Genomic DNA, 14165 nt, shown 5'->3' with positions numbered 1-14165 from the left:
ATAACATGAATTAATGGATACATTTTGAACACTGATGCCACTTACCAGGTTCAGTATTATTAGTTTGCAATGATACAGTTGACATGTACAACAAGTCTTGAAGATGATTCTGTAGTAATAATGAAAAATGTGCGAGTTTAAGAAGTAATTAGCAAATAATTATTGTAATAATATTAATAAATTTGCTATGCAAGACATTGGCCGAAGGAGAGAACCTCATTGGCTGCTTATTTCTGAAGCATTTAAGGTTTTTTTTCTTACGCACTCCTAAGATTTAAAAAATACTCTGTTCGGTGAAATATTAAATATCCACATGTTGGTGCAAATAACGATTAGTGGAGGGCAGCTTTCTCGCCTTACCCAGACCTAAGGTCCAAATCTTGGAGAAAGCATGAATTTTCGTCGACTGATTATGATGTTTTTGAAAAATATCAGCATTTAAAATCTGTCGATAACTTTGCTGCTAACTGAAGAAGGCCACGAGATCCTCTGATTCCATTCCCCAGAAGCTTGATTCATCTGTTCAAATTCATCCCAGTTCTCAATCAAAATGGGATGGAACTAAGCTTAAGCTGAGTATACTACGAGTACTCGTGCTGTATAAGAACAGGCTTTAATGTACCCGCTCGTATTCCTTACCGTTGTTCCAGTGGCTTATAAACAAAATTAATATAGGAAGTGCAAACTATTTAGAATCTAATGACGAAATTCAGGTGGTTCATTCTAAGAACAACCTTGAAACATTTATTCCTGTTGACGAAAATTAAAATCAAGTTTAATCTTACTATTTTCAATAGGGAATAAGGTGCGAAATCTTGAAATTGTTCTTTGCACTTTATACATAAAATGGTAATCTTGATGACTGAAAACAATAATTTAAAAATTTCCGTTTAGATTTTTATTAATAATAAAGTTGGTAAGCTTTTATTAAAGTAGTAGACATTTTTGAAACACCTGTAAAAATGAAACCTTATTGAACTAATTAAAATTTCTGAAATTGCATTCATGGTATCCATTAAATTACATTGCGAATACCAGAACAAAGAACAGTTTTATTTTATTTTTTCCCCTCCAGTTTATTCGAAAACATTTTAAATATTCATATTTATTGTATTCTGTTTAAATACTCATATTATTGTATTTCTTAGAGATTTTGAAACTCTACTTGTATATTCTAATTAAATATATTTGTGTATTACATTATATGTTTATTTGTGTATCATTATACTGCATTATAAATTACATATAATTTCTACTTGTCTGTGTACATTATAAATTACATATAATTTCTACTTGTATGCTAAATGAAAATATTTGTGTATTACATTATCTATTTATTTCATTATTATTACACTATATTAATTAAAAATTATATTATATATCGTATATAATTTCTGCTAGTCTGTACACTCTAATTAAAAATGTTTGTATATTATTATACTATATTATATATAAATTTGTGTATTATTGTAAAATTAAATTATATATGTATTTGTGTATTAATATAAAATATAGTATATATACTAAATTATGTTTTGTATATAATTTCAACTTGTCTCTGCATGCTCTAATTAAAAATATTTGTGTATTATTATACTATATTATATATAAATTTGTGTATTATATATTTATTTGTGGATCATTACGAAATCATAAAATTATATATTTATTTGTGTATTACTGTAAAATATAGTATATGTATTATGTATAATTTCTACTTGTGTATGTATGTTCTAATTAAAAATATTTATGTAGTACATTATATATAAATTTGTGCATTATTATGCTACATTATATATACCATAATTTCTGGTCTCTGTATGTTCTAATTAAAAATATTTGTGTACTATTATAATATATTTTATATTTATTTCTGTATTATTATAGTATATATTTATTTGTGTATTATTGTACTATATTACATACTCAATATGTATTTTTGTATTATTATATTATATGAGGCTTTTTTCTTGCTTACAGAAATTTAAATTTCTCGACGATATCAAATGAAGAAGATGAGTTTGGATTTTCGCGGAAGAAAACTGCAAGAGTGAGTTTGCTGCTGATTCATATTTTACTAAAAATATAAATTAATATTATAATAAATATAAATATAATTAATAAATATAAGCATAATGATTTAATTAATCGCAGCCAAGTTTATAATGCAACAAAGAAAAGTTATATTTTACGGTGTATATATATAGGAATCTTTTTCAGAGTCAATTGATAGTAATTCGAATTTATGTGTAGATCAGGCATGTCTTTGACTTAAGGAGATGCTCTCGATTAAGTTGGATATTTCTGTTCTATTAATCTGAATAAATGGCATAATAAATGAGAAATTAACTGTTAACAAAAGTAAATCCGATATGCATCTTTATTACTGATTGTAAGAAATAAATTTTGAATTTAATGTTAAAATCTTGTATAAAATATTGTTGCGTTTGAAAAACAAATGCTGAATATTTAATGCGTTCATTTTAATTTTATTAATAACAGTCTTTAATGCGTTCATTTTTTGAACGAACCATATTTCTGTATGTAAGAGTCTTTTATGGTAATTAATAAAAGTGGCATAATAAATGAGTATCATTAAAAAAAAAACAGTGTATTATTAAAAGAAATAACTTGTTCTTTAAGCTTAAGTGGTTGTTACAGGTGTATAATTTTTTACATTATCAGTTATCATAGTTTCAAATTTAGTTATCATATCATGGCAAATCATACTTAATTTACTACTAACTCTTTAGCGTAAACAATAAATAATCCTGCTGATTGAGGCACAACAGAAGTAATCTACAAAGATAATTTAATTTGTGATAATCATCTAGAGAGTTTTGATTACAGGATAAAACCTCTGGAAAAAGTTTAATTGCTGATTATCAGGGTTGAATTATCTAACTGTGTTATTTATAAAGTTAAATTTCGTAGAATTTAAAAATTATATACAGATAGGTTATGCTAGGTACAAAATGTTTTCATAGTTTTATAAAAATTTATTTTAGAAATCTGTTTTTATTGAAAAAGCACTGAGAACAGAAGTGACATTTTGTTGATGTAGCCAGATTTCGCTTTTACATTATAAAGCGAAGTAGAAATTTGTTGCCATTTCGGTTAAAATGTATCTTGATATATATTGTTTTAAGAATAAATTGAATTTAAATACAAATTTAATTAATTCTTTGCGCCATTGTTGCAAGGAATGAAATTTAAATTTTAACGAACATGTATGTACGTAAAAAAGCAAATTTAAAGTTAAAATAGTTTTAAAAAATGTGCAAACATATAGAAGATATAATTTTCGAACTAATCTACAATATCATTTAAATTCGGATAGCATAAGTAAATCAAGTGCAAAACCAAACCATGAAAATAAATTCACCAATTTAGCAAATTAAAATTAATCTAAATTTTTTTAAAAAAAAAATGCATAAGTGAATGCCTGTTGAGCAGGCAGGAGACAGACTTATCAAGGGGAAGTTGCCTTCAAACCTAACTCTTCAATCATTCTTTTTGATTGATATGCATATTGGTGTCGGGGAGGTTTCTGTAGACAAGGGTTTCTAAAATGCATTGGTTTCTAAATTAATTTTTTTTAATTTAATTTTTCTAAAAAATTACATTGCTTATTTCTCAAAATACTTCATTATTGGTATTTTCCTTTTAGAACTTTAATTTTTAATTGCTAATTTCTCAGGGTACCACTTTATTGGTATTCCTTTTTGGACATTCTTCACTATGTATTTACTTTTGGTTTTGACTTTTACCCTTGCCTGCATGAATGACGAAACACGAATTGAATGATTGGAGAGTTAAGTTTGGAGGCAACTTCCCCTTCATAAGTCTGTCTCCTGCCTGCTCAACAGTCATTCACTTATGCATTTTTAAAAAAAAATTTAGATTAATTTTAATTTGCTAAATTGGTGAATTTATTTTCATGGTTTGGTTTTGCACTTGATTTACTTATGCTCTCTGAATTTAAATGATATTGTAGATTAGTTCGAAAATTATATCTTTTATATGTTTGCACATTTTTTTAATTATTTTAACTTTAAATTTGATTTTTTACGTATATACATGTTTATTAAAATTTATCTTGATATATATATATATCTATCCTTGTCTAGGCGATAAAAGAACTGCAAACAGAAATCCTAGTCCAGATTTTAAAAGAAAATACTACTTGATTCTTTCTCTCCGCCCTCTTGGCAAGAGGTTTAGATTTTCAAAATGCTAAGATAACGCATCCGAATATATCTGAATATAACTTGAGCAAGGCCCCAAAAGGTCTATTATCTATTTAGGCCAAAAGGATGCGAACGGAAAGTAACAGTTAGTTAACCCTCTTAAATGTAAAAGGCTTTTTTTGTGCGTATGCCTCACGTAATAAAACTTTGTGAAGCACAGATTTTGAATTCTTGATCGATAAAGGGAGATATTGTCATTTACCCCAATTTTTTTCGACTGTGGTTTCGAGGTCAAGCACCTCGACTGCGTAACACCGCGCAATCCAAACACTGGTCTGTTGGATAATAGAGGTAGGTATCTTTTGTTGGCGTCCAACATCAGGTAGGAATCGAGGCCATCGCACGAACGAGTTACGGACCATCAGTTGCTCGTAATCGTGCCTCCATTGACGTCAGAGTGGGCCATTCACCTTTCAAGGCCGACCGTTGGCATTTGGTGAAGGACCTTTAAGGAACGCCTGGCCTGTTATTGTTACATCTGTGGCAGGTAGGCGCATCTACATCATCTAAACTCCTTTGGTTATGCCATGTAAATGAATGCCAATCGTACCCACTCCTGTTCGTTCAGTGATCCCGGAGGCACGGATTGGAAACAGTTTGGGACAAGCTTTAACTGTGCCGCCCAGCAATGACGTCACATTTTTAAATCCTCCATTCAAAACGTGAACGTAACTGGATGTCCTTGACAATAGATGGGACATTTTATAGCCATTTTAATGAAACAGCTGAATGAAATAAAGAAATAAATTTTTATGAAATATTGGTTTTTTTTTTTTTTTTTTTTTTTTTTTTTCTATTGAAGTCACGTGATCCAGTTTTAGAGGAACCTTGTTCGAAAAAATGTGATGTGGATACCACATGACTTCCTTGTGCGGCCAATTAAATTCACACGCTTTTGCTGCACTTAATTTAATCTTATTTCCTCGAAGTATTCTAATTTAATTAACCGATAAATCCAGGCAAGTTGAAATTGCAAATTTTGAAATTAAATATCCCGGTTAATTTTTGTCATAGCCTGACAGGCTTAGAGTCAAACTTATTTTGATTTTAATTTTTTCGTAAGTGTTATACATCTTTCCCAAATATAAGTATAGGAACCGGGAGACCGCATTAATAGTTAAATTTCGTTGTTTGTAAAAAAATAATTTTTTTTTTTATTTGACTTAGCCTAAACATGAATATTTTCGTCATTTAAAACACTTCTGTAATTACAAGTTAATGAATTCCATAACGATTGCGAAAATGGAAAGCGTGATAAGGATTTTTAAGTCGGGTAAACGGATTGTATATAATATATATATATATATATATATAATAGAAAAAGATATATATATATAATAGGAAGAAACATTGAAGCGAGTTTGCTAAAACGTTACCAGAAGCTGTAGCTCCATTCGCGTGTAAGCAGTTTTTTTCTTCTTTTCTTTTTTTTTTTTTTTTTTCCATGTTAATATTTTTTTCAAAAAATTTTTCTTCTATGTTAATATTTTAGTAATACTTCGTTGAACTATTTCGTGGAGCTACAGCTCCTGGTAACTTTTTAGCAAACTCGCTTCAATGTTTCTTTCTATTATTTCATATTTTTGCAGCATTTTGCGCAAAAACAAAATTTAAGACCAAATAAGTCTTACGTTTCATTACTAATTAGTTTTTCAATTTCTATTTCGATTATATATATATATATATATATATATATATATATATATATATATATATATATATATATACATACATAAGTTATTGGTACTGCCGATGACAATAAAAAAGGGAGATGCACAACTAGATGTTATAGCAGTCCCATGTACAAAATTTCAACGTTCTTCGGCTAATCGTTTTTAAGTTATGTGAGATATATTCATATGTACCTAAATAAGTATTTGCATACAGTCTCCAGAAAAAAAAAATCCCTTTTGAATCCATTTTAAATGCATTTTACAATCTGTTTTAGAAAACAGAGTACTTTATTTTTGCCATATGTGCAGACTTCTCTCTCACACACGCACACACAAAATAACAAAGCTTTCAGATTTTACATTACACCCAAAGGAGCGTTTCTTAACGTTTTGTAGGTAATCTTTATTTATTAAATAATCATGTTCTTCGCACTTAAACCATAGTTCAACAGAAATATCGCAAAATAATGCATAAATATTATGCATATATATAAATATATAAATATAATATATAAATATAAATTTATGCATAAATTTAAAATATTATTTTTCATTACTATGTTAAAAGAAGAGTTTTTTGGTTATTTGTGCCGCGAGTAAGTAAGATTTGTGTGCAGCCGCTTCAACTCAGTTTTGGTCAAAGCTTCGGGCGAAACGTTTACAAATTTTTTTTGAAAATTGCAGTTGTGAGTATTCGGTATTTAAAAATAAAAGTGACGATATGCCCGAAAAATTGCGCAGAATGTGCACAAAATGCGCAAGTTATATAAAGTTTTATATATGTAACAAAACAAAAATAACTCTAATAGTATTTAAAACTGCATTGCTATTTTTCAGCACGACGTAAACTAGGCTAAAAAATCAATGCGTCATTTTATTTAAAATTGAAACAAATATTTATGAGTTATATGCAGACACACCCAGAAGATCACGTTTCAGAAACCGATCTCTTAATTCCAAGAATATTTTAAAACGGCCGTTGATAGAAATAGAGCCGGGTTGTTTTTGCATTTGAATCATTTACACTTACATGAATCATCACAATAAACGCTTTTGCATTCGCGAAAACAAGAATTTTTAACTTCGTGCATTTTATTTACATGGTCCAACAACGGCCGTGTTTAAGTAAATATTATCTATTAGTTCGATATGCATTCGAATCTCGGTGAATCGGCCGGCTGCAAGAGTGCTTACGTGTCTTGTAACGTCATCTTAAATACAAACCAATTTCCTTAGAAAGTTCTCTAGTAAAGCTTCATTTCCCTTTCCCTAAGCAGATAGCCGTTGTGAGCCTTGTCATATACAAATTAGCAAACAAATAATCGTTTATGTATTTTTGAAGTATCGTAAAATCTTTGACAGTCGACATTTATTGTAACGACACTCGCTGTAGTAGCCGTTTTGTTAGTAACGCTCGGTAGGCCCAGCAGGCTGAGTTGTAAAGTCACTAAACATTGGTAGTTCGATCCGGGGTTTGAATCCCGGCGAACGGGCTGTCTGCATGGGCGGTTTCATGTTTTTCTTCATGTCTACCGTATAAAAGATGTAGTCCCCTTAGAAAGACCTCCACGAAGTCATCCTTCCTCTTAGGCAGATAGCCCTCGAGTGCTTTCCCATAATTAAGTAAACCGAACTTTCAGCTGACGAAAGTGTATTAAACCAAGTTATCATCGTTTAAGCCTAGCCGACTTATTTGAACGATTTTCCAAATACGATTGTAAGAAACCTAAAGTTATCACGGCATACTCTAGGTGTATGTTAAGAGGCCTTAAAATAGGCAAACCAAATAGTGGCGATGATTATTTTATGTGGTGAAGAAAACATCCAACAACAAATTTAGATCTCCTTTAGCTTTTACCATGCAATGCAACTTCCTTCAACCAATCTTTGTACCAAACAGACGTCTGGATTGTATTCTTTTGATAATTTATTGTATGTCATGTACAAGATACATTTCTTAGTTTTTAATCACTTCCCCCCCCCCCCCCATCTTCTTGACATGGAGGTAGGAAGTAAGATGGAGTTGCCCTAAACAAGTTTCTCCCGTACCCTGCTCTGAAGCACCGGCGATCCCTACGTGGTGACCAAAACATTGGGTCATTTACCATTGAGTTCAATGGGATTTGACGCGTTCGGATGTAAATATTTTGTAATTACGTTGTAAATATACATATAAATGTATATATTTTCTTTTTCTACAACATTTCAGAGTCCTAAGTATATGAAAACAACATATTTTTAAACAACATTTCATTCTGAACGGAATTAAATGCTATACTTTTCGCAGGACAGTTTTCTCACAATGGTTTAATTTGAATGAAATATTTTCACAAGTTTTCGTTAATTACATTAGAAAAAAAAATTAAGGTAATTCGATTTTATTCGGTTAAGGTACAAAAGCTAAGATCAAAGTTTATTGTATTATTAATATTAAAATTATGCATTATTTCTTTTCTATTTATAGAGCTTCTTCCTAAAATACTTTCTTAAATATGACATGATTTTTTGGCTTCTGAGGCATCTTTTAAATCGAAAAATGTAAGTCAATTTATAATTAATGCTCTATTCGGTTCATTTTAAATTAGAGAATTATTAGGAATTAGCGAAATACTTTAAATAGTACTTGACTTTCTCTGAACATTTCTGAAAGGAAATAAAATAAGTTTTTTTTTTTTTTTTTTTTTTTTTTTTTTTTTTTTTTTTTACTGAGTTATTATAAAATGTAAGGGGAATAATTCTTTTAATTATACTTATCAGATTTTTTTTTAACCTTCATTTCAGCAATACATATTCCAAAACTCTTTATTACTTTCTTAAGTGCGCATCTCATAGCATTTGCTTTACAATACCTTTTAACAGATTGCTTTCCAATACGAACAATTCTTGCTTAAATAGTTTTATAACGTATTTGTCAACAGGATTTCAATTTATGTTTACAATTCAATATTAAGGTTATTATATATTTAAATAATATTTATAATCATTATAAATTGGATACATTTAATAGTTAGGTTTCATCACAGTACTTTCACAGTTGTTTATAAGTGAATAAATTCTTCATTTCAAATACATTTATAAATAATTTAATGAATATTTATGTATTTTGTCAAAGGCAGATACATGCTTTTTGCAATAATATGCAACAATAATATATGGATGTGAAAAAAAATTTGTTTTATTTAAAACATTTTGGCGTTTGGAAAATAAAATAAAAGTAGCGAATACTCTATCAAGGGTATCGAAAGACGTATACAATTTTAAATATACCGTAAGATATTTTTCATTCTTTAAGCATAACATTTTTCTTAAAATCTATATTTTTGTAGTTCAACAGTTTAGAATTTTATAAAACAAATTCATAATCAAAATCGTGCTGTTGTTAGTTATCGAAAAATAACCAAGATGTAATTTTTGCGTAAATGTCACTAACTATACAAATTGCTATACAAATTGCTATTATCCATCACACTATGAATGTTTCTTTCATGCGAAAGTGTCCCTTTTTCGATTTGTACGGAACTGTCGTGTGTCGAAATACTATCAGAACCGTGTCAAGCGAGCTTCTGAATGTAAACAAAGAACACCCCATCTGGTGACCCAAGCTTCAAAGTAGTGCTTCACTTCTAGTGCTGACTGGCCCCTCCTTCCTTTCCTACCTCCATGCTTCTTGAAAAGCTAGTTCCTTTCGCGTTTTGATGACAAGTGAAGATGAATTGTTGCCTGTATTTTGAGAACGGATGGACTAAATAAAATTATGCGGGAAAGTAGGTAAAAAGTGGTAAAAGCTCTTAAACATATGTGCATGCAAACGTGATCAGTATTACTGTTGTTACCATTTATGTCATCCGTATACTAGTCCTTCTACTCCATCTACCATTATTGTTTTTAGTACGTATTGTTTTCAATTTAGTAAATCAGAAGATCCGTGTTTCGAATCCCGGTGAAGGCATGTTTCGACGTTTATGTTTTTTAGTTTCAGAATGTCTTACAATCGCTACAAAATACCTAGTCACAAATTACTCGGTAGATATGTTGTACATTTTGAGATACCAATGCAGGCAGTATTGTTTCCCTGCTGTAATTAATGCGTCAGCAGACGATAGCAAAGACGGTCTCTTTACCAATTGACTGATAAACAGTCTTTCTATAAACTTCCAGGTTCAGCTGCCATTTTTTATGCCATATAACAGGTTTCGTCTAAAACGTGTGAGAACAACCTCTATATTTTCGCATGCTTATTGAATTCAAATGTATGTTACTTCCTGACTGTTTTTCATGAACTTGTCCGCCCTCGCCAACGGTAAGCAGTTTCTAATGAAGCATTCGTCGGAAATGATGGGACCGGTCATTTGCTTATTTCATCACCATCACATTGTAGAGTGATTAGGTTATTTTGATGCTGGATACTACGTGAAAAATAAGCAATGCCTTTGCCGGGACTCGAACCTGGACGTCTCGGATACGCGCCGAGTGTGCTAACAGTTACATCACGAAAGTATGCTGGAAGGAAGTAGAAAATAACCTTATCTTGCGTTGGCCAGGGTGTAACGGGAGGGCGACGGATAAGAAACAAAGGAAGAGGTATAGACATTTACAAACATGCCCAACAATGGCACATGCCCTGTATGTACAAACATGCCCTGGACCCAACAATAGCTGGTTCCGCTAGCCACCATACTGCTCAAATTTTGAAACTAAATCTTCCTTTTTTTGCTATAGAATCACTTAGCCATAAGTGGTGCAATTGTATTCACTCGTCGATATGGGCGTGGCTACGGAATGGCGGATTTGGGAAAACCAAAGAGCGGCGCATTTAGTTTAAAAAGAGAAGACAGGCGTAAACAATTTCAAAATTGTTTTTCTGCCAGCAGCTTTTTATCCTGGAACTAGTGATGGGCAACTTCGGTACTTTCTTACACCCGGTACGAGAGTAACGTGTACAGACAAGTACCCGGTACAAAATACCCGTTACTCAAGTAACCGTTACTTTGAAAAGTACCGAAAACCGATTTCAAGTACCGAGTACCCAAGTAATGATTTGGAGTACCGAAGTAACGAAATACCAGAGTAACGATTTGCTGTACCGGAGTACCCTAGTAACGGTTTGCTGTACCAAAATACCCTAGTAACGATTTGGAGTACCGAAGTGCCCTAGTAACGATTTCGAGTACCGAAATACGCAGCTAACGATTTTGCACACTGAAGAAACTCTGCCACGTCACCACGTGTTTGATTTTATCTGTACGGAGTAAGATTTTGAATATCAGAAAACATGTCAACTACGCAAGTGTCTGAGGAGCAGGCAATTCATGGACACAAGGAGCGCATATCACCATTTCGCAAATACAACCAGATACTACTGTCCTCGTACCAAAACCGAAGTGAGCTGAACCCTCATCGATCCTCCAGTAACGAATACCGAAATACCGAGAAGAGATGCATATTTTCGTGACAAAGTACCGAATACCGAAAAGCGTCAGTTTCGGTACAGAAGTAACGAATACCGAAAAACCGAAAAGTACCCGTTTCGGTACAGAAGTAACGAATGCCGAAAAGTACCGATTTCGGTACTGAAGTAACGGGTACTTGGACGTACCGATTTTCAGTACCCGTTACAAAATACCGGGTTCTGTAGTACCGACTCATCACTACCTGGAACTAATTTAGGTAAGTTTTTTTTTTCCTAAGTCGTACAATTATTAAAAGCTGTGAAATGTCAAACATAGGTAAACATTTCTGGCCAATGGTGCTGTTGATCTGGCTGGCTTCTCGGAAAAGAACGGGAATTCGCGGGAAGTTGCGAAATCGTCGAAAAGCTGTGCGACACAATGCGATCATCCGACAGTCCACGTGCTTTTAGGCGACACAGCAAGGCTGACGCAGGAGCGTTGTGAGCAAGCCCGGGAGAGAGAGAGACTCCTGCTGAAAGGGAAATATGCGCCTTTTACGTAAGAGGGGATGCGGTGCCCACACGTGCTCTGAGCACGTGACTTCTTCCACTTTGCATCTCATCCCATTGGCTGCGAGGAGAGCAGTGCGAGAGCGGAGAGCGCAGCAAAACCGTCGGCAAAGGTCGTGTGTGCTAATGAATGTATCCGTTTGACTCTCTGGTAGGTCATGCCAAAGAATCTCTAGGGATTCTTTGGTCATGCTTTAGCACGTGTATTGGCAAAACGTGCTTTCTCCAGTAAAAAGAAGGAATGAATTTTTAGGTTCAGATTAAATCTTCCGTGAAGGTTGTCTGGCTAATAAACCATTAAACATTTTTTTTTATATTATTATTTTGTTTATTGTTTCTTCATACATTAAAAAAAATATCTTGGGCTGAACGATGGAAATTAATACACACTTTGTATTCGCCTTGCCAGGGTCTGAAAAAAAAAAGTATTTTGTTCTTCCTGGAATACATTACCTTAAAGTTGTAGGCGTCTTCATGTTAAAAAATCATCTTTTATGCCTTCAAGAACTGGCAGAAACTCAGATTTATCATGGTGATGTTTGTAAATATATATTCATTAATAAATGTTTGACATGCTTTTAATAATTGCTAATAAATAATTTCAATTAAAATATTTAATAAAATATTTCAGAAATTTAAATTAACATTTTATTATAAACATTTTTCATAAAATTTAATACTTATATACGGGAGAAATAAAACATTTAAGTAATCGTCTGCCAAATACTGTTTGTTGTCAAAGAATATCCATACGAAATTGGCAACAACGAGCGTTTAAAATTCTAAATAGAATTAAACTTTGTTTGTTTGTGGATGCAGTATTCTGAATAGGATTAGTTAGAAATAGAATTAAATTTTGTTTGCTTGTAGATGCAAAGTAAAGCATTTAGTATTTCAGTTTTTACTTTCTTGTGCAAAGTAAATGAAGTATTGTAATTTCGAAAAATTTTGGGTATCGTATTTCGACGTATGTGCATACAGAATAGAGAACCCTTTATTTAAAAAAAAAAAAAAAAAAGTAGTTATAAAATGGATTCAAAAGGGATTTTTTTCGTAAAATCTGTTAGTAGTAATTATGTGTGTATTTTGCACAACTCAAAACATGATTAGCCGTAGAACGCTGAAATTTTGTATGTTTATCCTCCACGCGAACATGGGCTCCTAGAAGCCCGAATTTGGAATTTGTTTTATTGTCTCTTTCCTATTTTAAGCTCAACGGTTTCAGAGCAGTGGCAACACTTGTAGGGAATAAAACACTCTTATCTCCAGCGCGCGAGACTGCCTATCGGAAATTCTAAAGATATGCTGTTTTTAAATAATTTTAGCACAATGTGGCGGCATTAGCCTAAATGCTTTGGAAACGTATATATGTCTGTAAATAAGAAAAACGCCCTTTTGAACGTAAAATAAGATCTGAATATTTTTCAGATTTTTTTTTTTTTTTTTTTTTTTTTTTTTTTTAAATTTTGACGCATCGGAGAATGTGCTTCTATTCAGTTGATATGCAAAATGGCGTTCTAGCAAAATAAAATCCATAAAACCGCAGGAAACCTGACTTTTAATTAATTTTCCCATGACATACCAATTGTCAGGTCGTCTTTCGTCAACGCGTGAGATTTTTAAAATTTAATCGGTGTGTTACTGATTAATAAGAAGACCGATTTAAAAGCAACTTATTTCTTAATATTAACGTAAACTTTTTATTTTCCATTTTGAAATAATTTGTTTTATTGAAATAGTACATTAAAATGCATATTAATGTATTATATATGTATAATAAATTAAAATAAAAAATAATAAATTTACTGTATCTGCATATATATCTGAATAATTTTTATGAACATCTGCAACTTAGCTCTCATTCATAAAAAATGTACAAGCGCCGTATGCTAGGTGTCTGGTACAGAATTTTTTGAACTTTTAAAAATTTTCGTTTGTTCCAGTTTATTTTGTTATATTTATTGATTTTTATTATTAGCCCAAAGGGGAAATTTGCCCAGGAAGGCTATTAATTTCGTTTTGGCATTTTGCGTTGATTCGCTATAAACGGCGACTCACTTTTTAAATTGTTGCCACCAAATATTAGAGCCCTGTGTTATATTTAAAGAAGTTAAATAATAAAAAATCTGCATAAACATATCTATTTTTCTCGCACTGGGATAAAACAACAGTACCTAGAGCCATCCCATTTTGAATAACGTAGTCCTCAACCCAAGTATGCGCATCTGAAAGCCCAAATGTGGAATTTAGAATTTGTTTTATTATCTATTTCATATTTTATAA

The 14165-nt window shown here is 31.7% G+C and overlaps 1 protein-coding gene across 2 annotated transcripts in view; it reads left to right on the top strand.

Moving 5' to 3' along the window:
* Positions 1 to 14165, top strand: part of cwo (transcription factor cwo) — a 228321-nt gene that overhangs the window by 166409 nt on the left and 47747 nt on the right. For both annotated transcript variants that reach the window (XM_085818094.1, XM_085818093.1), the window contains exon 2: positions 1981 to 2050. Coding sequence is in view for 1 of the 2 variants with exons in the window: in XM_085818093.1 (XP_085674219.1) it covers positions 1981 to 2050 (70 nt within the window). In the remaining variant the exon portion in view is untranslated. The remainder of the gene's footprint in view (positions 1 to 1980; positions 2051 to 14165) is intronic.

Source organism: Stegodyphus dumicola, chromosome 6 (genome assembly GCF_044657685.1).
Source record: "Stegodyphus dumicola isolate Sdum_Otavi_A_Nest chromosome 6, ASM4465768v1".
In the NCBI taxonomy this organism is placed as follows: domain Eukaryota; kingdom Metazoa; phylum Arthropoda; class Arachnida; order Araneae; family Eresidae; genus Stegodyphus; species Stegodyphus dumicola.
The sequence above is the reverse complement of the archived record's forward strand: the minus strand, read 5'-3'. Positions and strand labels throughout refer to the sequence as shown.